The 27,476-nt window shown below is 42.4% G+C and overlaps 2 protein-coding genes across 2 annotated transcripts in view; both read right to left on the bottom strand.

The window, feature by feature from the left end:
• Nucleotides 1-1,800: 1,800 nt before the first annotated feature.
• LOC139471146 (uncharacterized) lies at nucleotides 1,801-20,040 on the bottom strand. Its single transcript, XM_071253410.1, has 15 exons — nucleotides 20,003-20,040; nucleotides 18,905-19,084; nucleotides 14,869-15,130; nucleotides 13,522-13,557; nucleotides 12,419-12,582; nucleotides 11,810-12,023; nucleotides 10,911-11,084; nucleotides 10,484-10,668; nucleotides 9,400-9,559; nucleotides 8,944-9,055; nucleotides 8,320-8,470; nucleotides 7,609-7,753; nucleotides 4,293-4,458; nucleotides 2,803-2,993; nucleotides 1,801-1,907 (listed from the first exon to the last, which is right to left on the bottom strand). Exons 2-15 carry the CDS (start codon nucleotides 19,082-19,084, stop codon nucleotides 1,846-1,848), a joined length of 2,202 nt encoding a protein of 733 aa, XP_071109511.1. The 5' UTR covers nucleotides 20,003-20,040; the 3' UTR covers nucleotides 1,801-1,845.
• Nucleotides 20,041-25,844: 5,804 nt separating this feature from the next.
• The window catches only part of LOC139471424 (uncharacterized), a 37,283-nt gene continuing 35,651 nt past the window's right edge, over nucleotides 25,845-27,476 (bottom strand). The window contains exons 18-20 of the mRNA XM_071253787.1: nucleotides 27,275-27,440; nucleotides 26,474-26,664; nucleotides 25,845-25,926 (exon numbers count right to left, since the gene is read on the bottom strand). Of these exons, the coding sequence (XP_071109888.1) occupies nucleotides 25,865-25,926; nucleotides 26,474-26,664; nucleotides 27,275-27,440 (419 nt within the window). The 3' untranslated portion in view covers nucleotides 25,845-25,864. The remainder of the gene's footprint in view (nucleotides 25,927-26,473; nucleotides 26,665-27,274; nucleotides 27,441-27,476) is intronic.

Below are 27,476 nucleotides of genomic sequence, written 5' to 3' on the forward strand. Positions count from 1 at the left end.
GACAGGAACTATGAACTTTATATGAGTATGTAAATGTCACATATATTAAGTGCAAAACGTTCAATTGATAGGAGACGATATATGGAGTTCCTGGAAATGTACATGCACCATGTGTGAAGCCCTGATGTAGACGCAGTGACATGGCGGTAATATATCACTAACAGCGGGTAAAACAATACTCACTCACTCACTCACTCAAACACTACCATCCGACACGTGATAGCCGCTGGGCTATTTTGCATCTTGGGCAAACATGATGGTGACACCAGTATCGGTGACATGTAAGAGCTTCCCTAGTGTTGAGATGCGAGTCCTTTATGGTTGGTTAGGTCATGGTAGCAAGGAAACCAAATATGACAATTTCTAATGTAAGTTATCGGAAATGTAGTGTCTGAGTCCAACATCTCCGGGATCCACACATCCATCTCAAATCACGTCACTCGATGAGATAAACAGCGTATCTGACAACCACCATAAGTATCCTCCATGGTTGGTCGATAATGGTGAATGTCATCAGTCATATTATGTCGACGAAGTTTCACGGCATCCTCTATGTAGTTGTTTATAGGTGGCCATCGATCACCCCAAAACGACGTGACAGCCTCCGTGGCCTAGTGGTAGAGCATCCGCAAGGAGAGTGGAAAGTCCGGAATTCGATCTCCGGCCGCGTCATACCAAAAGACGCTAAAAGATGGTACTTGTTGTTACCCTGTCTGGCGCTCGGCATTAAGGGACTAAAACAAGGACTGGTCCGCTCGAGGTCAGTATACTGTGCCTGAGTGGGGTATTCATGTTAAACTCTGGTATCTCAATGGGCTCGTATTATAAATGCTAGTACAAACACACACACACACACACACACACACACACACACACACACACACACACACACGTACATGCACGCCGCTATGTAAGTCCAATAATCTTGGACGCGACGTTAAACTCCATTTCACCTCATCTCATTCAAAACGACGCTGTCAAACGGGGGATAAAACCCCAATATTTCAGGTAACGAAGACGATGTAATCACACACACATTAGTGGTGGTATGGCATCGTGTGTAATAATGTGTTCCTTGTGACTGTCAAATCTTTATGTACGGCGTGATGACGTCCTGAAAACTGACGTCAGAGCAGTGTTGTAAGAACAATGCTATGGTTCCTACCTCAAGATAAATGATATACTCACCGACGAAAGAAACGCGAATACCACTAGGATACATGCTGTTTAAAATATGAAGAATTACTCTTGTTCAAGAGACATTAGTTTTGTTTGATAAACAAACGACACACTGGTATGTTGCGTGAACCGACGCTCATGAACGCATCACATGTGACGTCATAGATCCATGACTCGAGATGCACCATTTGTCTTGTGCAGGATTAGCGTGTAAAGTTTGGAAATCACGTGCAGCATATCATTATAAGAATAAAGATATGGTGGTAATACTTGACTGATTGTTAGTTTTGTCATTAATTAGTACACATTGGAAACATCAATTCTTAACGTACATACTTCTCTATATGTTTCTGTGGTTCGCGTTTCTTTTGGCGGTGAGTATGTAATGGGTCTCTTTGTGACCCAGCAAAGTGTGGTTTTGTCAAAAGTGCCAAGCTGAAAACAATGTTCTCAAACACTTTTATCACTGAATATTCTCTTGTGTTGACGTGTTATTTTCACAAATAAGTTTAAAAACATATATACATATATGAATACATCTGATTGTCTAAGTCACAGGCCGAATTGTATCATGGTCACTTCCAATGTCATACTTGAGAGACACACTTCACTGAAATATGTTTCCAGCTTCTATGGTGTTGCGTCAAGACGGTGTGAAAGCTGCATCTAGGGGCAGATCTCCTTGTATGACGTGGGGAGCTCGTGAGCGAGAGCCAGATACATTAGGCCTGAAATAGACAGGAGTGGGTCAGTGAGAGGAGGTAAACGACGCCTTGAATAGTACTTCAGTTGTTACGGCGTGTTAGATTTATGTGTAGACATAAATATCACATGATGACGTAGGCGTTGGACGCATAGGCGAATTCTGTACGGGCTGAATGGTGACTGATCAAGTGTCATGATATGTTCTAGGATTCGAACTCGATACCAGCGGATCTTGGCAGCTAAGGGAAGCAACTCTGGACACCCCCCCCCTAGATGCACAACACCTAGACCACAATGCCGCCCTTGCTCCCGACTCGCACAAGCTTGTAGAGGAAAACATGGGCACCTGTTAGACTCCATGTAATAATGATGTAGATGATGTTGTTGTCTTTGTACCAGTTCGAGCGAGTACATGGTATTTCTTCAAGCACGATTACAATTTTTTTTCAGAAATGAGTAGTGCAATTTTTTTTCAAAAGTTAACATTCAAGTGGTAGACACAGAGGGTTGTGGAGGCTTGACTTTTCTTGAAAACACATCTCCAAATAAGTTAGTAATATGTTAATACCCCTGTAAACGTCCCAGTGTATGCGTACACTGTGAAAGTAGAAGGTAGACTGAAACAGTGTTTGAAGTTACGAGAAAGGCAGCAATATTCATCTTTAGTAGAAGGATTAACTGCTCGTGATTGTTTTGAAGTTCTTATATCTATAAGGCGTAAGAAAGACGGGTTTTTAAATATAAAATGCCAATGCAATTAAATATGTCTGATAACGAGAATCCACCTTCGGATTCACGCGTGGCATCGTTCCCCAAAGACTTAATCAGCACCTTCAGTCTACACACCCACTGTTCACATCACACACTCTGACGCTGTAACTATGTTTAAAGGCTGTAGCTTCATACACGTTCACGCACCTGCTGTAGAGGCGTGCATGCCGGCGTTGTAGTCGCACGCTACCTCATTCTTGACGTAGTCTTTTCTGTCGTCTTTGTAGCTGTCGTCTTTACCAGGGCCGCCCACCATGGCACCGTACAGGGTGTGGGGGTTGGGGCCCTTGTTGGTCTGGGACTCCCAGTCACATGGGGCCGGTAACATGGGACAGGAGCTGCCCAAGTAAAACAGTGAATTTCCATTAGCGCATGACATTTCTTTTTTGACTGAATTATGCATTCAGAATGGAATAGTAAATATGTTCAAGATGTGATTCTTTACAAGCACGTTACAAACAGAAATTTAGGCAATTCTGATTGGTAGAGAGCTCCCGAAAACTTGCATCACAAACTTGCATTTATACATCATATATGCATGTTTTCCCGGAAGTGATAGAACAACTTCCCAACCTTTGTTTACGTCTAGAAATAGATTGATGTCGGGAAGTCCCTCGCGGAATGCCGATCGATTTTTCAAGCGACACGTAAATGATCCAATTTTTTTTAATTTGGATGAAAATGTTTAAGAATTCTTTTGATTTTTTTATGCATGCATCGAAATATAACAGTCACAAATTGTATTAAAAATCGCGTATTTCCGAATGACATCACTTTTACAAAATGGAGTGTACGCGGGATTTTCAGAGGAAGATTTTCGTTGATTGAGGGAATGTACATTATAAGTCATGTAAGTAATCAGAAACAATCTGACAATCTGCGTGGTGTTATTTGTTTTCCAATGCAACCAAGGGAATTAGTCAGAAATGACAGTCATGGCGTCTCACAGGACGGAAACTGTCACGATTTCTGTTGAATTTACCTGATCATTGTAATGTAAAGTCGTATTTATGTATTCTTGATACAATGTGCAGCGAAATGAGCGCGTTTGTCAACAAACCTGATAAATAGAGTAAATATATCAGATAAGGCCGGTTATGTAGTCTTAAATAGTGAGTGAGTGAGTGGGTTGGTTTTAACGCCGCTTTTAACAGTATTCCAGTTATATCGCGCCTTAGACGACTGGGCCACCAGTGCACCCGTATTCTTAAATAACATATTTAACAAATAAAATATGAAGATATGAAAGTCTACTGGTATCTAGGAGGAAAATGGAACCCATAGCATTTTATCATTCTTTAGCACAGAGTACTTTCAATTGGGTTTTAAAAGACTATAGAAAATAATAAATACAAATTCAAAAAAGGGAACGAGAAAGTGACCGAGTGAGTATTGTTTGACGCCTCGTTTAGCAATATTCCAGCAATATCACGGCGGGGGACACCAGAAATGGGCTTCACACATTGTACCCATGTGGGAAATCGGACTCAAATATTCGGCGTGACGAGCTTTCAACACGAAACAACTTCACCGCCCCACAAAAAGGGAAATAAGGTTTAGGGTGTGACAGAAGGTTAGTTGTGATATTCTAGGAGCACATCACAAGACCCGCTGTCGCTGTATCCACCATATTGTACCTGGCGCGATGATGTGGCCGTTCAGGTGGATTCACGCCAAAGCCGACGATGTAACTCCTTCCGGCGTCGCCAAATGCGTAATGAAGCTGCGTCATTGCCCACTTCCGGTACGACTCGGTATTAATTCCGTCATCCGCTGCAACCAAAGCTAGGAATGCCGTATTGGCTGAAATAGAACAGGTATCAAAGTATCAAAGAACAGTTAAATATATCTTCATAATTCTTGAATGTGAAAGAACAAGTCTCTATTCTGTTAAAAGATCGTGATAAGCTCATATCCGCTGACTCATGTTCATTTTTATCATATCTATATATATGTATCTGTATAAATGTTTAAGATAAGCGAGTCCTTGAGAAGATCGTGTGTCATAAAGCTGTCACCGCTGGACGGCATGGTCGACATAGTTCTAACTGTTGACGATGCAAATTTGTATTTGTGATTTCAACGCTTGATGACATTGTTGACATTTTTAAATGAATTGTTAACGTTATAAAGACATGACCTCATCTCACCTCACCTCACCTCACCTCACCTCACCTCACCTCACCTCACCTCACCTCACATCACATCACATCACATCACATCACCTCACCTCACCTCACATCACCTCACCTCACATCACATCACATCACATCACATCACCTCACCTCACATCACATCACATCACCTCACCTCACCTCACCTCACCTCACCTCATATCACATCACCTCACCTCACATCACCTCACCTCACCTCACCTCACCTCACCTCACCTCACCTCACCTCACCTCACATCACATCACATCACCTCACATCACCTCACCTCACCACCTCACCAATAACGAAGACCAAATCTTCAATGCAGCTGTTCGCAAAGTGTGACTACTGTGGAGGTTATCATATTCGTGATATCATTCGACCGAATTTACGAAACTCTGGCTCGAGAAATAGAAAAGAGCGTTCCTTGATATGCATACACCCGCATAATAATCTCTATATATGGTAAACCTAGAGCGATGAAAGAGGGTGTTTGTCTCAGAGAAAAGGCAGGTATAGAACAGGAACGCCATGAGATACCGCTCCTTCTGGCAGTACGCGGGGCAGAGTTGCGCCCCTTGGGCACGCCAGAAACCTATGATTGTGGATTGGAATCCCGATTCGCCCCGATTATGTTTCTAGGTTTGTCAGCGCCATACACGTGCTCTTGGGTTTCACCGAAGTGGTAAACGTCTGAGAACTGCATCACTTCGGGCTTTCCTCCCACATCAAGCTGACACGTCGTGATATAAATGGAAGACGGTTAAAAGCGGCGTTATACCCAACTCATTCACTAAATCTGGCAGAACGCTTATCATGCACTAATTCTGTTCTGGTTTCAGGGTTTCACTCATTAGATTTTTAATCCATAGTCCACATGTGTACAGTTGGAACAGGCAACCTATGTTTGTCGTACGGAGCGATGAAATAGATCGAATGGCTGGGCTCGTTGACTCAATGACAGATGCGTAACAACAGATATACGACTCCTTCTCTAATGGATTCTTTTTAAAATATTTGATTTCAAATTTTGTTCGATTTCGAATTTTCAAAACATGAAAGTCAATTTGTTCCACAAACACCAGTTACTTTCAACACCGAGAAGTAAACTAGAGCGTAGACTGAACTCCATATAAGGAAATCAGTGTCACTTTCGACTATTTTTTATTACCCTAAGAAAGACCGGGCCTAAAATGATATATATACACGGAAATTAATTATGCAACACCCAATTCATAGACTTTTAATTCTGTGAATTAAGAAAACAGCATTTTTCTGATTGATCATTGTGACAAATTGCATCTTGCTGTACAGCATGACTTTTTGTGGAGACATGTAATGCACGTGCAACGACGCGCAATGCAGGGGCAATGTCAAACCGACAACATTGATGAAATCAAGTTTTGAATCATTTCATGTCACACCCTATACTTTCAATTTGTATTGCGTATCCAGTTCCCTTATATTGTCATGGCACGTCGTAAATTGTCAGAGGCTACAAGGTGGCAAATTATTGGCATGAGAAATGCAGGATGTCCCTCAGACAAATTGGACGTCAACATGGGCGCAATCCTTCCATCATTTCAAGACTCTTGAACAAAAATAGGGCTACAAATATCTTGAAAGATCGTCCAAGACCTGGCAGAACCCGTAAGATAACAAGAAGAAGGGATATTGTTGGGACTTGTTAGGCGCCGTCCATGGAACTCAAGCACATCCTTAAAGCAACTGTGGTTACAGGGCGAGCCCTTACCTTCAGAACCCTCAGAGATCGGCTAAAAGCAGCAGAAGACCCATCGAGTGTATTATACTGTCTCCTGCTCACAAATTGGCACGACTTGCCTGATGTAATCTACGTGTTCGAGCATCATGGCAGATGTTTCACTTTTCAGATGAGAGTTGGTTCTTATTGCATATGGTGGATGTCGTACACGTGTCCGGAGACAAAGGAACACAGGAACCATGGTTCATCGCAATATCCAGGAGACGGTTCCCTTTTGGGGAGGGTCACTCATGGTATAGGGATGCATTTCCTTGGGTTGCAAGATGGACTTCACCATTAATGGGCCTCGTTATCTCCTATCCTTGAAAGAGCTGTTGTCCCCCATTTTGATAATCATCCTCTAGCCACAAGACCCATCTTCATGGATGACAATGCCAGGCCTCACGGAGCACGTGCTGTCACTCAGTTCGTGCAACAGAATGCTGTTGAGACCATTCCATGGCCAGCCATGAGTCCCGATCTCAATCCAGTTGAGCATCTGTGGGATATTTTTGGTCGTCGTGTTCGACAAAGTTACCCACCTGTCCATACACTCAATGAATTGACTGCTGCTTTGCATGAAAAATGGAACAGAATTCCTCAGAATCAAATCCAGGGATTGATCCAAAGAATGAGTAAGCGTCTTGAACCAGTTGTTCGGGTTCAGGGAGGTTACACACGATACTGATGGAAAGTCAATATTTGGACTTGCAGGACATTATTCTGTGAACAAAACGGGTGCATGGTACTGACAGTTATGTCTGTGCAACAAAAGTAATGTTTTCGATGAAATTAAGTCATTTACCAAATCTGTAACATCAAATAAAACAAATGACTTCATGAAATCTTGGGTATATTTCCCCTCAACCCTTTCTTTTTCACTAAATAATGTATTTGGTATGGTAACTGTTTGCATATTTCATGCACCAGTTCATTGAAGCGGCTCGGTCTGAGAATATACGGGTGGTGCTTAATTAATGTCCATGAGTATACATGAAGGCCTTCACCAGGCTATAAAGTAGATTCCAGTGACTCACATGCGTATCTCAAGGCCCCCCACTCCAGCCGGAAGGCCATGCATTTAGGGCTGTAGGTGATATCTCCACCTGGGAACCACGAGACGAAAGTGTCCACGATCACCCGCTTGTACATGTCCTTCTTCGTGGCCTCGTACATCAGTAACTGGAAACAAACAGTTGTAATTCATCACTCAAACATCATCCATATGCGGGGTATTGTTAACCTGGAGGACATGATCTAGATAACCTCATGTTGTGCCAGAGGTAGGATGTCATCTGTGTTCATCAGAGCCTGACCTGATTGTGGATAACTGAAACATCATCTCATTGGAGGAGAACATTTTCTGTATATAATATGACAGGTTGAAGTAATGTGCACATATTTTCGTTTATTAATTGGTTACAAATCAGTATACACGATATGCAAAACAAAAACAACATGTTTATGAAAAATATACACAAATGTTAAAAAATTCCAGACAGTGCCCTCACCAGTTTATCGGCACAAGAACAGCACAGAACTTTCCACATGTTTCTGTAACATACCGAACAGGACGCATGTTTACACACCACACTAGCATCTAAACATAGTAGCTTCCTGACGTCTGGTCACTGGTCGAACACAATAAAACGAGCATCTACCGAATATCAACAGAATCAATGTAACACAGCTACAATCTTTGTTAAACAACAAGACACAATGACATGTAGGACAGGACGTCCACTTACATTGGCACCACCGATCTTCTCATCCCAGGAGAAGCCCCAGGCGGTTTTGTTGACGAAGTGTTTCTCTGCATAGTCCAGGTAGGTCTGATCTCCAGTCGCCTTGTACAGCCATACACCTCCCCAGCTGTTCTCGTCCTCGTAATCCTGGGATCTGATTTGCAAGACAAATATGAAATACTTAACCACCAATATACTCGAGGTCGAAAATAATTTGCATTACCATCGACATGTATATTATTCATGTTACTATATGTTTAAATTGGGTTTTTTCTTCTAAACTATGAAATCTGTTACTGTTATATTATTTCCTATTTTATTTTCTTAATGCACTTTGTTTTATTTGAAACGGCGTCATTTTTATTATCAGTGTCATTGTCGTTAGCATCACGTAAAGCTTTCGAAAACCCTTCTTCATTCGGAGTTTTGTTTACCATAACATTAAACCTACTTACCTCCAACGTTTACGCTCACCCTTTTCAAAAAGTGAGGGGAGGGAGAAGATTTCTTAACCTTCAATATCCAAACGCACATCCGTCACATATCCGTCATACATTCGTTACAGATCCCATCACGCATACTTCTCATTATAAACACCGGATACATCTCCAGCACGCTCCCACTCACGTGTAAAATCCCTGGGCCCCCTGTACACTGTTGCTGTATTTTCCCTGGTTCGCCTTGCCGAACTCGAACAGCTGCTTGGCGTGTTTCAGCAGGGTGGCCGAGTAGGCGGGGTCTGCGAGGTCATACAGGTCACAGGTCACAAGTTCATAACAGCGTAATGTTTTCATTCTTTTGTAAACAAATTGAAAACAAAAAGTCCAGAGGACAACCTGTCCCCACCAAACAGACTCGCCCAAAATTCTTATTTTTAATTTGGAAGGAGGAAATGGCAATATATTAAAGATATTACTCAGGTCGAAAGGTGCACGTTATAAGGGTAGTTTATTGAATTAGCCCTTTTTCTTGTGCTAGAGTTCCTGACACTGGCGTTGAAATAATGCTTGGGTATGAATGTTCTTGAGGAAATTCTGTAATATGGTATGTACATCATGATAAAGAGAGTATGAACTGTTCTACCTTTTTGTTTAAATGCTATAGAACCAGCAGCCATGGCAGAGGCTGTTTCCATTGCCAAATCGGACCCTGGCTTTGCTGCATCTATTTTCATGGCAGGTCTTCTTCCGGTCATGCGCTCTGGGCTGGTCCAGACGCCGTGATCTATGCCGGCATCCCCCACCTAGATGGAACACAACATGGTGGCGCTCTCTTAAACAGTCTCTGTCAGATGTGGATGTAGATGTAGATGTGGATGTAGATGCAGATGTGGATGTAGATGTAGATGTGGATGTGGATGTGGATGTGGATGTAGATGTGGATGTAGATGTGGATGTAGATGTGGATGTAGATGTAGATGTGGATGTAGATGTAGATGTGGATGTAGATGTGGATATAGATGTGGATGTAGATGTAGATGTGGATGTAGATGTAGATGTGGATGTAGATGTAGATGTGGATGTGGATGTGGATGTAGATGTAGATGTAGATGTAGATGTGGATGTAGATGTAGATGTGGATGTAGATGTGGATGTAGATGTAGATGTAGATGTAGATGTGGTTATGGATGAAGATGTAGATGTAGATGTAGATGTGGATGTAGATGTAGTTATGGATGAAGATGTAGATGTAGATGTAGATGTGGATGCTAGGGATTTTGCATTTGTATCTGTGGGTGTACATGCAAAAGTATGTGTGGGTGGACTTCGAATGCGATTTTAAATGTCGCTCGATGGGGACACGTTGATATGGAGCAGTCCTGATGTCAGATTGTGGTTTAGATATAAATGTGGATTTAAATTGTTGTGACTCTGGATTTAGCTGTTGCTGTTGTGACTGTTGCTGTGGCTGTGGACGTTGTTGTGGTTGTTGCTGTGGGTGTAAATGCTGAATTTTGAGCAGACGCGGCGGATGTGAGATGCCTATATTGAGTATACAGAAATGATCGCTCATCTTACTGTGGATGTAGTGCATGGACCATCCCCACCTCACGCCAAATAGTCTTATACCACTTTGTGACCTTACACTGAAATGATATCACTAGTTTTGGGATACACATTATTTGTTGAAACGTGTAAACGTGTATCTAAATACTAAGTTCGCTTACCTGTCCATATAGCTCATTCGGCTTGGTGTGACACTTGATGAAGTAGTCCAGAGGCCACTTGATGCACTCGTACATCTTCTCCAGTTGACCCGTCTTCTCGTAGGCGTCCTTGTATTGAAGCAGACTCCAGGTCAGAAGGGTTGTGCTAAAGGCCATAGGGAGGTTGAATTTGACGTTGTCTCCAGCTGAAACAAAATATAGTATTTATTTTCTAGCCTGGCTAGAAATAAACAAACAAGATACTGAAATATTCCTGCGTGCAGCGTATGTCAACAGTCACGCACGCTCCTAAATATATTCCCCCGTGGTGCCCCTACTATTCTGACCATCTTACTCATCGTCATTCCATCCTTCAGTCAGGTTATCCACGTTATCTCCCTTGTCTACCTAACGCCGAGTCCCCCTCCCTCTGTACAGTGGTACTCACCGTCATACCATCCTCCAGTGAGATCCTCCCCATTATCTCCCTTGTCTCCCAGGGCGGAATCAGCCCGCCAGGGGATCCTGTTGTCAGGGGGGAGTTTCCCGGATCTCTGAGCCTCGTAGAACAGGATGGACTTCATCAGCACCTCAGCGTAATTGTACTTGGTGGCCTGGGCTCCTGTTGCAAACAATCGCCAACTTAGACCCACCGCAATGCATGCTGCTATTGAGTCTTACGAATCTACTAACGGGGCATTTCAAAGATTCAAAGAAGGATAAAAATCTTAGGAGGAGGGGATATTCAAGTCTAATTCTCAGAGGATTTCAAGCAAATAACAAACAGCTGCGATCGTCATATTTTTATCGTAGGCAAAGCGATATGAAATACACGAGTGATCGCGCCAGTTCAAAAACCTTCCTTGCTGCATTAGGTGTAGCGCTATGCGTTGAAAACATGTATTAAATGCTACTATGATGTACGTTTTTTGCTTTCTGAATATTTTGTACAATTAATTTTATTGGTGTGTTTCAAAACTTCAGGAATTAAGTTTAACCGACACGAAATCATTGAACAACAAGAAAACATCTGAACACCCAGCATTCATTCATTGCAGTGAATTTTATCCTTAAGAAAATACGAATACGAATCTTCATGACATGCGCTAGCATTCTCGATGACAATACTTTTAACAATGGAAGGTCATTCATGTCTATGTGCTTGTCGTAAGAGGCCACAAACGGAATCGGGTGGTCAGGCTAGCTGATATGGTTCATGCATGTTATCGTATCCCAATTGTGTGGATCGATGCTCATGATGTCAATCACTGGATTGTCTGGTCCAGACGCCATTATTTACAGACCGCCGTCATATAGCTGGAATATTGCTGGGTGCAACAAACAAACCTGTTACGACGGGGAGTCTTGGCAACGTCTGTGCGTCGTTGGTAAGGTCGACGAGGACGGCGGTGCCGTCGGGGTCCTTGTCTTCGCACACGTGGCCCATCATCCTGATGCAGTAGTGTTCGCCGGCGTAGTGGACGCCCTTGGAGCGTTTGTTCACCACAGTCAGATGTTTGGAGCACGACGTGGTGGGGTGGGTCCAATCGCCCTCAAAATTCTAAGCATAAGGAATCAATATATGCAGCCCAACTATCGACTCAAACCAAAACTATGAACTATCAAGCTCATCACGAGGATATCTTTATTTGTTGCACTTCAAATTTGATCTCCCTTCGTTTGAATATGTTCCATTAAATAATATGACCTCCTTATATTATTCTTGTGCATGCGTGCGTGCGTGCGTGCGTGCGTATAGCATCCTTATCAAAGAGAAGCGGTGGGGTAAGTGGTAGAGCGTTCGCTCGTCACATCGAAGAGTCGGGTTCGATTCCCCACATGGGTACAATATGTAAAGCCCATTGCTGGCGGCGTAAAACCATACTCATTCACTCACTCTCTCCTTGACATAGGCCTGTTTTAACGCGATGTCCTTGATCACTTGCACCTACTTACTGTAATCTCCTTCACCGCTACCGTAAAGTCCATAATAAGTTCCCATGCAACAATCTCCTCCTTCAGGTCGAAGCAGAACCGCCCCTCCCAGTTCTCCCCGTGATGCTGCATGAGGTCCAGCTTGGCCGTCCTGTTGTGGGGGACGTGCAGTGATGGCAGGCCGGCTGGGGGGTCGTCACGGTGTTACACATGTATACATAAACACATCTAATGGCTGTTTGTTTGTTTGTTTGTTGTTTTACGCCGCACTCAGCAATATTCAAGCAATACGACGGCGGTCTGTAAATAATCGAGTCTGGACCAGACAATCCAGTGATTGATATCATAAGCAACGACACACGCAATTGGGATCGATGACATGGTTCAACCAAGTCAGCGAGCCTTACTACCCGACCCCGTTGGTCGTCTCTTACGACATGCATAGTCGCCTTTTACGACAAGCATGGGTTGCTGAAGACCTATTCTACCCCGGAATCTTCACGGGTAGGTGATCTGATGGGTTCGATGTTACGCCAATAGTCAGTCACCATGGTGGTTGAAGAAAATATGTCAGGTGAGTAAAAAAAATAATAAAGAATATCCCTATCAAATGTTCAGTAGCATGAAACGCTATGGCGACCATATTAGGTAATTTGACCATTTGATATTCTGAGGCTGGATGGGATTTTTTAATTAATATGTCCCATAAGAAATATATTTTGCCCAGGCATTATCTCCCAAACTCTTTTCGATGGACAAACTGGATGGCCGAAAAAGAAATTCAAGAAAATAATTGTTTTGGCTCCTCGTTTCAGAGAAAAAAAATTGTATGCCTTGATGCAGTGTCTATTGAATATTCAATTGTCGGTCACGACGTTCTAAATACAGAACGTCAACGTCAACGTCTCAATCATCTGCCGAAACAGATTCCATTGGGCGTAAAAGACAAAGTAGTATAGTATGTCGATGGATCACTAAAAAAACAGTGGTGTTCATTAAAAAAGCTAAATATAAGGTCTCTCCAGGTAGCAAGAAATGCTGCTGCTGCTGAAAACCCCGTGTATCAGTAATAGCAGTGTGTAGAGGTGGCTGTAGAGTGTGTCATCAAGGATTGTCATACTCACTGGTCGTAGGTGGTGGTGGCGTTGTCGGTGGCCATGCTGGAAATGTAGAAAATTTGTTACATTGTTTCTTGGAACTTGAAGTCGTATATGTTAGCGCCACTTATCTCATATCTGCCATCTGTTCATTTCAGTGCCGTATGTGTTCCTTTTTAGTGCCAGGCATTGTCTTTATACCACTCTGTTTATCCATGACCATTTCAGTTAAACGTCATCAAGTCAGCGCAACGTGTATTACGTCAGGCCCATGTTTATTACGTCAGCGTCACATGTATTACGTCATTGTCGAGTGTATTACGTCAATGTCACGTGTATTATGTAAGCGCCCTCTTTATTACGTCAATGCCACGTGTATTACGACGATGTCACGTGTATTACGACAATGTCACGAGTATTACTACAGCGCCACCGGAATTACGTCAATGCTACGTGTATAATGTCAGCGCCACGTGTATTACGTCAATGCCACGTGTATTAAGAGAATGCCACTTGTATTACGTCTATGCTACGTGTATTACGTCAATGTCACATGTATTACATCAATGTCATGTGTATTACGCCAATGCCACGTGTATTGTGTATTACGTCAATGCCACGTGTATTACGTCAATGCCACGTGTATTACGTCAATGTCACGTGTATTACGTCAATGTCACGAGTATTACTACAGCGCCACCGGAATTACGTCAATGCTACGTGTATAATGTCAGCGCCACGTGTATTACGTCAATGTCACGTGTATTAAGAGAATGCCACTTGTATTACGTCTATGCTACGTGTATTACGTCAATGCGAAGTGTATTAAGACAATGCCACGTGTATTACGTCTATGCTACGTGTATTACGTCAATGTCACGAGTATTACGTCTATGCTACGTGTATTACGTCAATGCCACGTGTATTAAGACAATGCCACGTGTATTACGTCTATGCTACGTGTATTACGTCAATGTCACGAGCATTACGTCTATGCTACGTGTATTACGTCAATGCCACGTGTATTAAGACAATGCCACGTGTATTACGTCTATGCTACGTGTATTACGTCAATGTCACGTGTATTACGTCTATGCTACGTGTATTACGTCAATGCCACGTGTATTAAGACAATGCCACGTGTATTACGTCTATGCTACCTGTATTACGTCAATACCACGTGTATTACGTCAATGCCACGTGTATTACGTCAATGCCACGTGTATTAACTCAATGCCACGTGTATTACGTCAATGCTACCTGTATTACGTCAATGCCACGTGTACAGCCACGTGTATTACGTCCATGTATGGTGTATAACGTTAGCATCATGTGTAACTGCATTATGCGAGTGTCAACTAGGTGAAAACATACTCTCTCCTGGTCCCAGTGTCCTTGTCGTCGTCGGTGTTGTTGTGGTGGTGGTAGTCGTGGTGCTTGTCGTCGATGGAGGGGTGGTGGGATCGGGCATATTCTCAACGACAACAGTAACGGTAGGGTCGATGTCGCCGCTGCCGTGCCCGAGGAAGCTGACACAGAGGTCGTCGCCTGTATGCTCGTTTCCGTTGAAGGGTTTGTTGACAACCACGAATTCCTTTCCGTCAGCACTCTTGGACTCTATGTCGGCAAGCCAGATCTGACCAATCACAGTTCGTCATTAATGGTAATGACGGCTCAGCAAATAATCTTTTGCCCTATTTTATTGCTTTATTTATTTATTTTGCAATTCATACATTTTACGATAACAGAAATAACGTGCATGTTACATTATGGCCTAGTCCTCTAATAAGGTGAGTAGCGTCGGAATGGCGTGCCAGAAACTTATGGTGGTGTGTTTGAGTCCCAAATTCGCCCTTATTATGTTTCTTGGTTAGTCTGCACCAGCCCGTGGTCGCTGGTTTCTCCACATTATAAAGCTCGTGCAGGATTAGCGTCTAAAGTTTCGATGTCACGTGTAGAATAAGAATAAAGACACTGTGGTAACACTTGACTGATTGTCAGTTTTGTCATTAGTAAGTGAGTGAGTATGGTTTTACGCCGCTTTTAGCAATATTCCATCAATATCACGGGGGAGGACACCAGAAATGGGCTTCACACATTGTACCCATGTCGGGAATCGAACCCGGGTCTTCGGCGTGACGAGCGAACGCTTTAACCACTAGGCTACCCGACCGCCCCGTTTTGTCATTAAGTGGTACGCATTGGAAACATCTCTTCTTAACATACATACTTCTCTATATGTTTCTATGGTTCGCGTTTCTTTTGGCAGTTAGGTACTCCATTTATTGTGATGAGCCTTTAGTATTATAACTACCGTAATCGACGTAATAAGCGCCTAGGACGCTCTCAAAATTAAAAATAGGGGACTCTTATTAGAATATAATTTTGATGAGAGAAAAAACAGAGTTGAAAGATCGTAAATTTCGTTATTTATGCTGACAGCCTGAAATGATACAAAAGAAAAGTTTTATACACGAGTGATATATTTTCCACGCATATAACACACGAGTGCGTATTTTACACGAATAAATGAGTCTTGTGTGCATTGATCAGTCGGAAGGGGTGCTAATTGGGATTGTTCACTAGCCAATATATTAACAAATATCGCCTTAGCTGCTTATTAGAGCGGGGCGCTTATTACGTCGAATACGGTAATTTTTCATGCATGAGCAGAAAGTGATTGTAGTTGTGTCAGTAGTGCATCTGAAAGGTGCAAGATGACAGTGATGACAGTGATGACAGTTGACAGTGGTGACAGTTGACAGTGATGAGAGATGACAGTGGTGATAGTTGACAGTGGTGAGAGTTGACAGTGGTGACAGTTAACAGTGATGACAGTTAACAGTGATGAGAGATGACAGTGGTGACAGATGACAGTGGTGACAGTTGACAGTGATGACAGTTGACAGTGATGACAGTTGACAGTGGTGACAGTTAACAGTGATGACAGTTGACAGTGGTGACAGTTAACAGTGGTGACAGTTAACAGTGGTGACAGTTGACAGTGATGACAGTTAACAGTGATGAGAGATGACAGTGGTGACAGATGACAGTGGTGACAGTTGACAGTGGTGACAGTTAACAGTGGTGACAGTTGACAGTGGTGACAGTTGACAGTAGTGACAGTTGACAGTGATGACAGTTGACAGTGGTGACAGTTGACAGTGGTGACAGGCGACAGTGGTGACAGTTGACAGTGATGACAGTTAACAGTTATAAAAGAGATGACAGTGGTGACAGTTGACAGTGGTGACAGTTGACAGTGATGACAGTTGACAGTGATGACAGTTAACAGTGATGAGAGTTAACAGTAATGAGAGATGACAGTGATGACAGTTAACAGTGATGACAGTTGACAGTGGTGACAGTTGACAGTGGTGACAGTTAACAGTGATGAGAGATGACAGTGGTGACAGTTGACAGTGGTGACAGTTAACAGTGATGACAGTTGACAGTGGTGACAGTTGACAGTGGTGACAGTTAACAGTGATGAGAGATGACAGTGGTGACAGTTAACAGTGATGACAGTTAACAGTGATGACAGATGACAGTGGTGACAGTTGACAGTGATGACAGTTAACAGTGATGACAGTTGACAGTGGTGACAGTTAACAGTGATGACAGTTGACAGTGGTGACAGTTAACAGTGGTGACAGTTAACAGTGGTGACAGTTGACAGTGATGACAGTTAACAGTGATGAGAGATGACAGTGGTGACAGATGACAGTGGTGACAGTTGACAGTGGTGACAGTTAACAGTGGTGACAGTTGACAGTGGTGACAGTTGACAGTAGTGACAGTTGACAGTGGTGACAGTTGACAGTGGTGACAGTTGACAGTGGTGACAGTTGACAGTGGTGACAGTTGACAGTGATGACAGTTAACAGTTATAAAAGAGATGACAGTGGTGACAGTTGACAGTGGTGACAGTTGACAGTGATGACAGTTGACAGTGATGACAGTTAACAGTGATGAGAGTTAACAGTAATGAGAGATGACAGTGATGACAGTTAACAGTGATGACAGTTGACAGTGGTGACAGTTGACAGTGGTGACAGTTAACAGTGATGAGAGATGACAGTGGTGACAGTTGACAGTGGTGACAGTTAACAGTGATGACAGTTGACAGTGGTGACAGTTGACAGTGGTGACAGTTAACAGTGATGAGAGATGACAGTGGTGACAGTTAACAGTGATGACAGTTAACAGTGATGAGAGATGACAATGGTGACAGATGACAGTGGTGACAGTTGACAGTGGTGACAGTTGACAGTGGTGACAGTTAACAGTGATGACAGTTGACAGTGGTGACAGTTAACAGTGGTGACAGTTGACAGTGATGACAGTTGACAGTGGTGACAGTTGACAGTGGTGACAGTTAACAGTGATGACAGTTAACAGTGATGAGAGATGACAATGGTGACAGTTGACAGTGACGACAGTTGACAGTGGTGACAGGTGACAGTGATGACAGTTGACAGTGATGACAGTTGACAGTGGTGACAGTTGACAGTGGTGACAGTTGACAGTAGTGACAGTTGACAGTGGTTACAGTTGACAGTGATGACAGTTAACAGTGGTGACAGTTGACAGTGATGACAGTTGACAGTGGTGACAGTTAACAGTGATGACAGTTGACAGTGGTGACAGTTGACAGTGGTGACAGTTAACAGTGATGAGAGATGACAGTGGTGACAGTTGACAGTGGTGACAGTTAACAGTGATGACAGTTGACAGTGATGACAGTTGACAATGGTGACAGGCGACAGTGATGACAGTTGACAGTGATGACAGTTGACAGTGGTGACAGTTGACAGTGGTGACAGTTGACAGTGGTGACAGTTGACAGTGATGACAGTTGACAGTGGTGACAGTTAACAGTGATGACAGTTGACAGTGGTGACAGTTGACAGTGATGACAGTTGACAGTGATGACAGTTGACAGTGGTGACAGTTGACAGTGGTGACAGTTAACAGTGGTGACAGTTGACAGTGATGACAGTTGACAGTGGTGACAGTTAACAGTGATGACAGTTGACAGCGGTGACAGTTGACAGTGGTGACAGTTAACAGTGATGAGAGATGACAGTGGTGACAGTTGACAGTGGTGACAGTTAACAGTGATGACAGTTGACAGTGATGACAGTTGACAATGGTGACAGGCGACAGTGATGACAGTTGACAGTGATGACAGTTGACAGTGGTGACAGTTGACAGTGGTGACAGTTGACAGTGGTGACAGTTGACAGTGATGACAGTTGACAGTTGTGACAGTTAACAGTGATGACAGTTGACAGTGGTGACAGTTGACAGTGATGACAGTTGACAGTGATGACAGTTGACAGTGGTGACAGTTGACAGTGGTGACAGTTGACAGTGATGACAATTGCAAACAAGAGTGACATAGTACCTCCAGTGATGACACGGGCTCGCTGAACGTGATGTGCGCTTTCCAGGAAGTGACGTCAATAGTGAAGGGTATGCAGAACTTGCCCTGGAAGCCTCCACTCCAATGGTTTTCCAGGGTAACGGAAATTGTCAGACCCATGGAATGACGCGCCACCAGCGCTAGGAGAAGAGGGACTAACATCTGTAAAAGGGAACATTTCCTACCTGATGAGTGAGTGAGTGAGTTGGGTTTAACGCCGCTTTTAACAGTATTCCAGTTATATCACGGCGTGTCAGCTTAATGTGGGAGGAAAGCCCGAAGTGATGCAGGTCTCAGACGTTTACCACTTCGGTGAAACCCACGAGCACGGGTATGGTGCTGACAAACCTAGAAACATAATCGGGGCGAATCGGGATTCGAACCCACAATAATAGGATTCTGTTGTGCCCAAGGGACGCAAATCTGCACAGAGAATTGCTCCTACCTGACTAAGGAAATATGTTTATGCATTATGAGCAACCTCATCACAGCCAGGCTGATGCCGTTTTTATAGTGCTAGCCCACTGAGATACCATGCTGCAGTTTAACATGAACACCCCACTCAGACACAGTATACTCACTCCGAGCCGATCAGTCCTTGTTTTAGCCCCTTAATGCCGAGCGTCAGACAGGGTAACAACAAGTACCATCTTTTAACGTCTTTTGGTATGACGCGGCCGGGGATCGAACTCTAGACCTTCCGCTCCCCGGGTGGACACTACCACTAGACCACGGAGGCGGTCCTACTGACCTTGGTACCTCAGAGGGCTAGCACTATAAAACCGGCACTAGTCAGGACTAGTACAAGCAGCCACACACACACACGTGCATGCACGTTGCAAAATAAGAGCATTGATCTTGAACTGAGACGTTAAACCCCATTTTACCACACTACAGACAGTGCTGCAGAGAAGCAATACGATAAACTCTTCTTCAATGTTTATGTGTTTGCGGTTATATGACACCACTTCCTTCTTTCAAGTTCTGATAGTCATGCTACATGTACTATCAAATTATTTATTTTTTGATTGAGAAAAGAACATTCTGATTTAAGTATTTTTCAAGATATAGTTAACTTACCTTCTCTCTTGCTTCTCAAACAACAGATATAGTAGAGCAAGTGCCGTGTTATAACAGATAACACAGTTGGTACCATCTGCGATTTCACATTCTTTTTGTAGACAGGAACAATATGTCAGACCACGCACTCATGTCCTGTCGTGTTGGTGTTTCTACAGAACATGTATTATAGTACAACATGGTGTACAGGGATAAGGTATTCAGTATTGTCAAACGAAAACGAGTTTATTTGGTATATAGTTTAAGGGTTGAGGGTAGAGGTTGGGTTGGGGTAATTGTGGGTGTCCTAAGAAGAACTTATTTGTATATATACCTGGCATCTATTGATGCATATAAATTCCACCAGAATTATTTAAAAAGTAGCATAGTCGCATTTTGAATTATTGATAACGATTTCAAAATATATGCATGACATATTGCTAAAGTGACAAGTTAACTGAAATATTTATCTGCCATGTCGGTGTCGGTGTATATAGAGTTACTTCCCTTACTCCTGACAGGATCTTAGGATTGTGGATCCGAATCAGAGATTATTTCCCTGTATATAAACTGTGTTTACATAACACATATCCTAGTGATATGTGTTTTGCGAAAACTTTATTTTTATAACTCTTTGTTATGAGATCATCCATCTAGGATGGCGTAATACTCTTTATGCACGTGATTGTATTTTTTCAAACACTGTGCTATAATATCATCAATGCATGACGACATTTCACATCGCTGTTTCGTGATATATTTCATGTATGATATATCGATGCACGATAGCAGTGTTTAGATTTATGTATAAATATTCCGAGTGACATGAGTGGCTCTACACGAGACTCCCTTTCGAGTACTATTCTAGCACCTTCAGCTGTGTTGTCTACACTTCACAACTCCTTAGGTACAACCCAGCATATTTTTTCCACGAAGATTCAAAAGAGAGTCATGCAACTCTAGCTCAAACGTTGAGTGATGTGAGTTACAATATTCAAGGCCTTGGTAAAGTTTTCAAACATGATTTATAGTAGACCTGTGGAGGACATTTCCAAATTTGAGGTATCAGTGACAAAGTGCCTTATATTACCCTTTTCCCGGTGAATAATTAACTTGCCCTTGCATGTATTTGTGACGGATGTCCCCAGTTGAGCAGGATGCGCTCACTTTTTCGCGAACATCTGGTATCATCACCATGTGACAATGATTCATAAACACAACCTTGGGATAGCGTCAGAATCGTACAATTAACTTTGCTTTCAGTGGACATTTCTTATGATAAAGGAAATAGATTGTGTAGCCTTTATTTTGTAAGTAAGTAAAATAGCTAATAGATATGTTATGCAATGTTCAAGGTTTGGATAAATACTGGTAAAACCGTACTACCAGTTCAAATTATTTTGGACTTTTTTAAGGATATTTATTGCTCAAGAAATAGGTCACATTAACTAGTATATATCATATATCACCTATCAAACGATATCCCCGACCATATATCACAATTGGTCGATTGACAAAGTTGATAGCTTGAGTTTTAAATGTTCAAAAATGTAACACAAGTGTTTTATTACGATTATAGTAAAATCCTTTATTCACGTTATTGAAATAATACCGAACTCTTAGGTTAGTCAGTATTTGATTGAGTACATGGCCAAACCGGTCTATAACTGTGACGTCTCAGCAAGGTAACGTTACAATTTAACAGCACTTTTCACGAAGACGTATGAAGGGAATGTCACCTTAATATATCTTCGGCATTTCCAAACAGATGAAAATGTTCACCAATTTATCATTTTAAACATTAAAGACTCATTTCAAAACAATATTTCACATTGTTTTTGTACTAAATGATTTTGGATAATATTGAATAAAATATATGATCCCACCCTAACCCTTTTGACAAAGAACAAATCAACACTCGTATATAAATGTAATTAAAAAGCGACAAAACTCTCTCCATAGCCACAAGAAATACACTAAATGCAGACTCGATGGTGCGATTCCTATCGTATCACGAGCATGTGTCTTTGAATCAATATCAAGTAACAGAGTTTTGTTGTTTGAATCAACTTGGCATGTGTTGACAATAAATCAGTGGAAGGGATTATTTACTGGATGTTTACTGAACGATCTTATAGCATCGATAAACTTGATGATTCAGTTGACTTTGCCAATCTTATTTATATGCATGAGACCCGTGAAGATCCGGGGTAGAACAGGTCTTCAGCAACCCATGCTTGCTGTAAAAGGCGACTATGCTTGTCGTAAGAGGCCACTAACAGGATCGAGTGGTCAGGCTCGCTGACTTGGTGGATGCATGTCATCGATCCCAATGGCGTTGATCGATTCTCATGATTTCAATCACTGGATTGTCTTGTCCAGACTCGAATATTTACAGACCGTTGTCATATAGCTGGAATATTGCTGTGTGCGGCGTTAAACAACAAACCAACCAACTATGCATATGCATGAAGAAACAGTTCATCCAGATGGGGCGCACAGTTAACGTTGGTGGCAAAGGGGATGCCTACTTCTTACCCAAATGTTTTACGCCCATATTTACACAGATCTAGCCAATGAGGAAGTCCCAGTTTTTTACATATTATTTTCTGGGTAAGTTCAGATGACATTTGCTGACCTGAACCTCTGAAGATAGATATGTAACTGTATCCATGGTAACGTTTGGTAACAAATGTCCCATGTTTCCCTTCAGAGTGTCACGTGGGCTACCGGTTTGCAAAGGTTATGTAGTTTATGGGCTATTTCAGTACTTCGTCCAGTTTCCAGTACAGTCAACCGGTAATTCTACAGACATAGACAAAGTTATCTAAAAAACATCTGTTATAATCACATATCTGAACCGGGTGATTAAAACATTTCCATATTCGATTTAATCACAAAGAGCGAATGCGTGTGATTTCACGCTGCTTTTAGCAATACTGTTGTGTTGCAATGACACAGGGGAACACGTTCATTAAAGGGGGATGGGACCCGGGTTTCCGGCATGGCGTGCCAACACTTTTACCATTATCCTGCCAAGCGGCTCTCAGTAGACTTCAGATGACATTTGCTTCGTTTCTGACAAATTGCCCCAAACCTCTGACAATAGATATCTACTGTGTCTATGGTCACCTCGTTTTATAACAAAAGCCCCTAAATCAAGGAATGATTTTTTTCCTTAAGTTTGTCATGTGGAATAGTGGTGAACTTAGATAAAATATCAAATATGTTGACAAAATTGAACTTTTCTGAAATACTTTCTCTGAATACATAGAAGATCTTCCTTGGATGTTATCAGGTTTATGGTTAATATTTGAGACAGGGATTTGGTGGTACATTTGCTGGGCCAGCAACATATCTCTCTTTGTACGGATTTTTATTTTTTATGTCTTCCGGTTCTAGAGTCAAACCAAAGTCGTTAGTATTGATGAATGGTTTGGGCAGATGTCTTCTTCAGTTGACATACTGGCCTTATACGTGGCATTATTTCATATGTCATTTATACCAAGTTCTTTGCTCAAACAGTTAATGTAGTGATGGTTATATATAATTGTTATCTGAGGCTTTGTCATTTGGAACGAATCCTTATATGGGGCCTGAGGATGTCTGAGAACCTATGGGGACTTAAGGGATCTAGGGACATATTGTTGTAGCTGAACGCTTCCCAAACCTTCCCACTTCCACCACCCCATCTGTACGCCTGTTGTGTGGCAGCGTATTTCATTGTTTAACAATGATTGTAACTGTGTCACATTGTTTCTGTTGAGATTCGGTAGACGCTCTTTGCATTATGTTTGGGCAGTGATCGGACGTCAGGAAGTAACTATATTTAGATGCTAATGTGGTGTGTAAACATCCGTATACCACTGACGGTGATAGTATGTTATAAAAACATATGGAAAGTTCTGTAATGTTCTAGTGCTGTTCTAGACTGGTGAGACCACGGTATAGAAACTTCCAGTGTTTGGCTGTATATATGGTGGGACTAGAGCGTGTTTAGGTATCTCTCACACATTTCATCTCTCACGCATTTCGTCTCTCACACATTTCGTCTCTCACGCATTTCATCTCTCACACATTTCATCTCTCACGCATTTCGTCTCTCACGCATTTCCTCTCTCACACATTTCATCTCTCACGCATTTCGTCTCTCACGCATTTCGTCTCTCACGCATTTCATCTCTCACGCATTTCATCTCTCACGCATTTCGTCTCTCACGCATTTCATCTCTGACGCATTTCGTCTCTCACGCATTTCATCTCTGACGCATTTCGTCTCTCACACATTTCATCTCTCACGCATTTCGTCTCTCACGCATTTCATCTCTCACGCATTTCGTCTCTCACACATTTCGTCTCTCACGCATTTCGTCTATCACACATTTCGTCTCTCACACATTTCATCTCTCTCGCATTTCGTCTCTCACACATTTCGTCTCTCACACATTTCGTCTCTCACGCATTTGCTTTCACCACTGAAAGTATGCATTTGATACTGACCACTGCCATCATATTGTATATTGCCATGGAATATTGTACTACCTCTCTGGTGTGTACTCCATCGTAATTTCTGTGTAGTAATTTGTATTGATTTGTAAACCTATGTCTCTGATTTGTACAAATATTTTTTGTAATACATTTGTTGATTGTATACCACTTGTTTGTTGGTTGGTTGTTGTTTCACACTAAGTTCTCTTATGTACAAACATCTGGGTTAACATAGTGTTTCAATATGGGAATCGATACGTAACACCTGAACGACAGCAATCAGTGTCACGTTCATAACGTAAACTGTAAACGTCGCTGACGGTGTTGTGTCAAAATTGGTCGACAGTGGATATATGCAGCATGGAGCCGTCGTTGAATGGCGTCTGCTGATACAGCTCGCCGTGGCCTCTGATCTACACCTTGCCTTCTGTTCCTGAGATAAGTGACCCTTACACAGCGATCATGTGCAGGTGTTGTAACTCTAGACGTTGTGTAGGTGGTTAGATGACATCCTAAAAGTCTGGCACAGTTGTGATGTTACTAGGGGCGGTCGGGTAGTCTGGTAGTTAAAGCGTTCGCTCGTCACGCCGAAAGCCCGGGTTCTATTCCCCACATGGGTACAATGCGTGAAGCCCATTTTTGGTGTCCCCTGCCGTGATATTGCTGGAATATTGCTGAAAGTGGCGTAAAGCCACACTGACTCACTGTAAAGTAACCGGTCTGCAACATTGCAAAAGCGGCAGTCTAGACATTATTGACTTCTGCTGTAGACCCTCAAGTGTGAATATTGAACCGGTGCCAGACATCCACCTTTATAAAGGACACCTCAGAGAGAAAATGCACCAGCATTTAGTCCGAACGTGCACAATGACTGGTTGTTTGTGGTAGTGTATGTATGCATGAGTCCGACTGTGGAATGTACGTCATATTGCAGGACGTCGGTTCATCTGTGATCTTTTCAGCATTTTCTAATCATTTCTGATAAAATGGAAAGTTTCCACTTGTAAAAAAATATAAAAAAGGGAAATTGCGGTGTAGGATAGGTAACTCACCCATACAAACCAATGCAGAGTCTGATACAGACTCGATGATTAACAAACCGCCGTCTATAGCTGGAATATTGCTGAGTGCGGCGTTGAACAACAAACTCACTCACTCACTCACTCCTCCCATATCAAGCTGATACGAATTTATTGAATACTGTTCACTCATTCAAGGCCTTTTGAAAGACTTGAACGGCATCTCTGCATGTATTCGCCTAAACAATAGATATTGTTTAAGTTTCATCATCGCCGAATGTACACGGTGAATGTCCTGCTTGTGATGCAACATCTTGGTCGTACGATGTCTACAGAAATACATGAACAAGATTGCGTCAATTATATACATTTATTTCTATGGGCACACATCCTTGTATGTTGATGGCAGTTCCTTGGCTATGGCAAGATGTTCCAAACCTGAAAAAGGAAACAAAGTCAGGGTATGTGTGTAGGGAATCATGACCAGTAACTTTAAGATCCTTACTTTTTGTTTGTTTGTGTGTTTGTTGTTTAACGCCGTACTCAGCAACATTCCAACTGTGGACATACAATGGACACTCTAATATATAATGAAATCAGTTTTCACATGGATTACCACATTGACATATTGGATCTCTATTCTGTATAAATCATAATTTAACTGGCTTTTCATGTATCTTAATCGAGTATGGTAAACCTAACACCATAGGAAAAATATGGAGGTACAATACAGTGCTCTTTCTGTATGTATGATTTGAATTGGGATGTAGATGTACAATTTCTACCTGCTGCGGGAATAGTGTTCCATAACCTTACAGTTGATGGAATAAAAGAACAGGTTAAGTTATGTACAAATGGGATACGTGTCAAGTCGTGAGGCGAAAACCAAATACATATATGTAATAATATGTCGTGAAATATATTTTGGCTGGTCTCACGCTAATTCAGAAATGAGAATGACTCGTGTTCGATGTTTTATTTTTACCTGCAACGGCGGACTGGAATCCAGCGTTGTAGTCACAGGCCACCTCGTTCTTGACGTAGTCGCCCCTGTCGTCGACGTAGCCATCGTTCTTACCAGGGCCGCCTACCATGGCGCCGTACAGGGTGTGGGGGTCGGGCACCTTCATCTGCTGTTCGTCCCATCCACACGGGGCAGGCAGGCTGGGGCACGAGCTGGGGAGATTCGAGTGAGTGAGTAAGTTGGGTTTAAACGCCGCATCGAACAGTATGTTGTATCACAAGATGTAAACTGTATGTGAACGTTATGACGCAGGCCCAAAGTAACGCATGCCGAATACGATTACCACTTTGGTGAAATCCATAGCAGGAATATGGTCCCTTCAAACACAGGATCAAATCGGGAAGAATCTAGGTATCGAACCCATGACCAGCGGATCCTGGCGAGTTAAGGGACGCAACCCTCCATATAAACTGTGAAACTTCCTTATTTTGGACCCTCATTGGCACTGTTTTAATTCCAGTATTCCAGTATACCAGTATTCCAGCATTCCTCTTATCTTATGAAAGCGTGAGAACTTGTTAATCAATCACTGTTTTGACGCAATATATTTTAAGGAATATGACGGTCAATAACACATTTAAAAAAAACTAAAAAACATTTGGTTCAAAAACGATGGATCAATCGCCATATATTCGATTATATTTTATCATATTTTGCTCATGAATATTTGTGGTGATATATACTTTGTTTCGTGCCGTACATTTGAGGGTGTTTCACAATAGTATGGAGGTGGATATTTCGTTTTTGATGTATTAAACTCACGCAGCTCGGTGGTGGGGACGTCGTGGTGGGTTAGTGCCGAAGCCGATGACGTAGCTGCGCCCGGCGTCACCGAGGGCGTAGTTGATCTGAGACATGGCCCACTTCCGGTTATTTACAGGGTCGATGCCGGCGTCAGCAGCGACAAGCGCCAGAAGAGCCGTGTTGGCTGTCAGGGAAAGATAACTTTGTTAGTGTCCAGAAC

Source organism: Haliotis cracherodii, unplaced genomic scaffold, assembly GCF_022045235.1.
Source record: "Haliotis cracherodii isolate W230 unplaced genomic scaffold, xgHalCrac1.p SCAF_22, whole genome shotgun sequence".
NCBI classification, from domain to species: Eukaryota; Metazoa; Mollusca; class Gastropoda; order Lepetellida; family Haliotidae; genus Haliotis; species Haliotis cracherodii.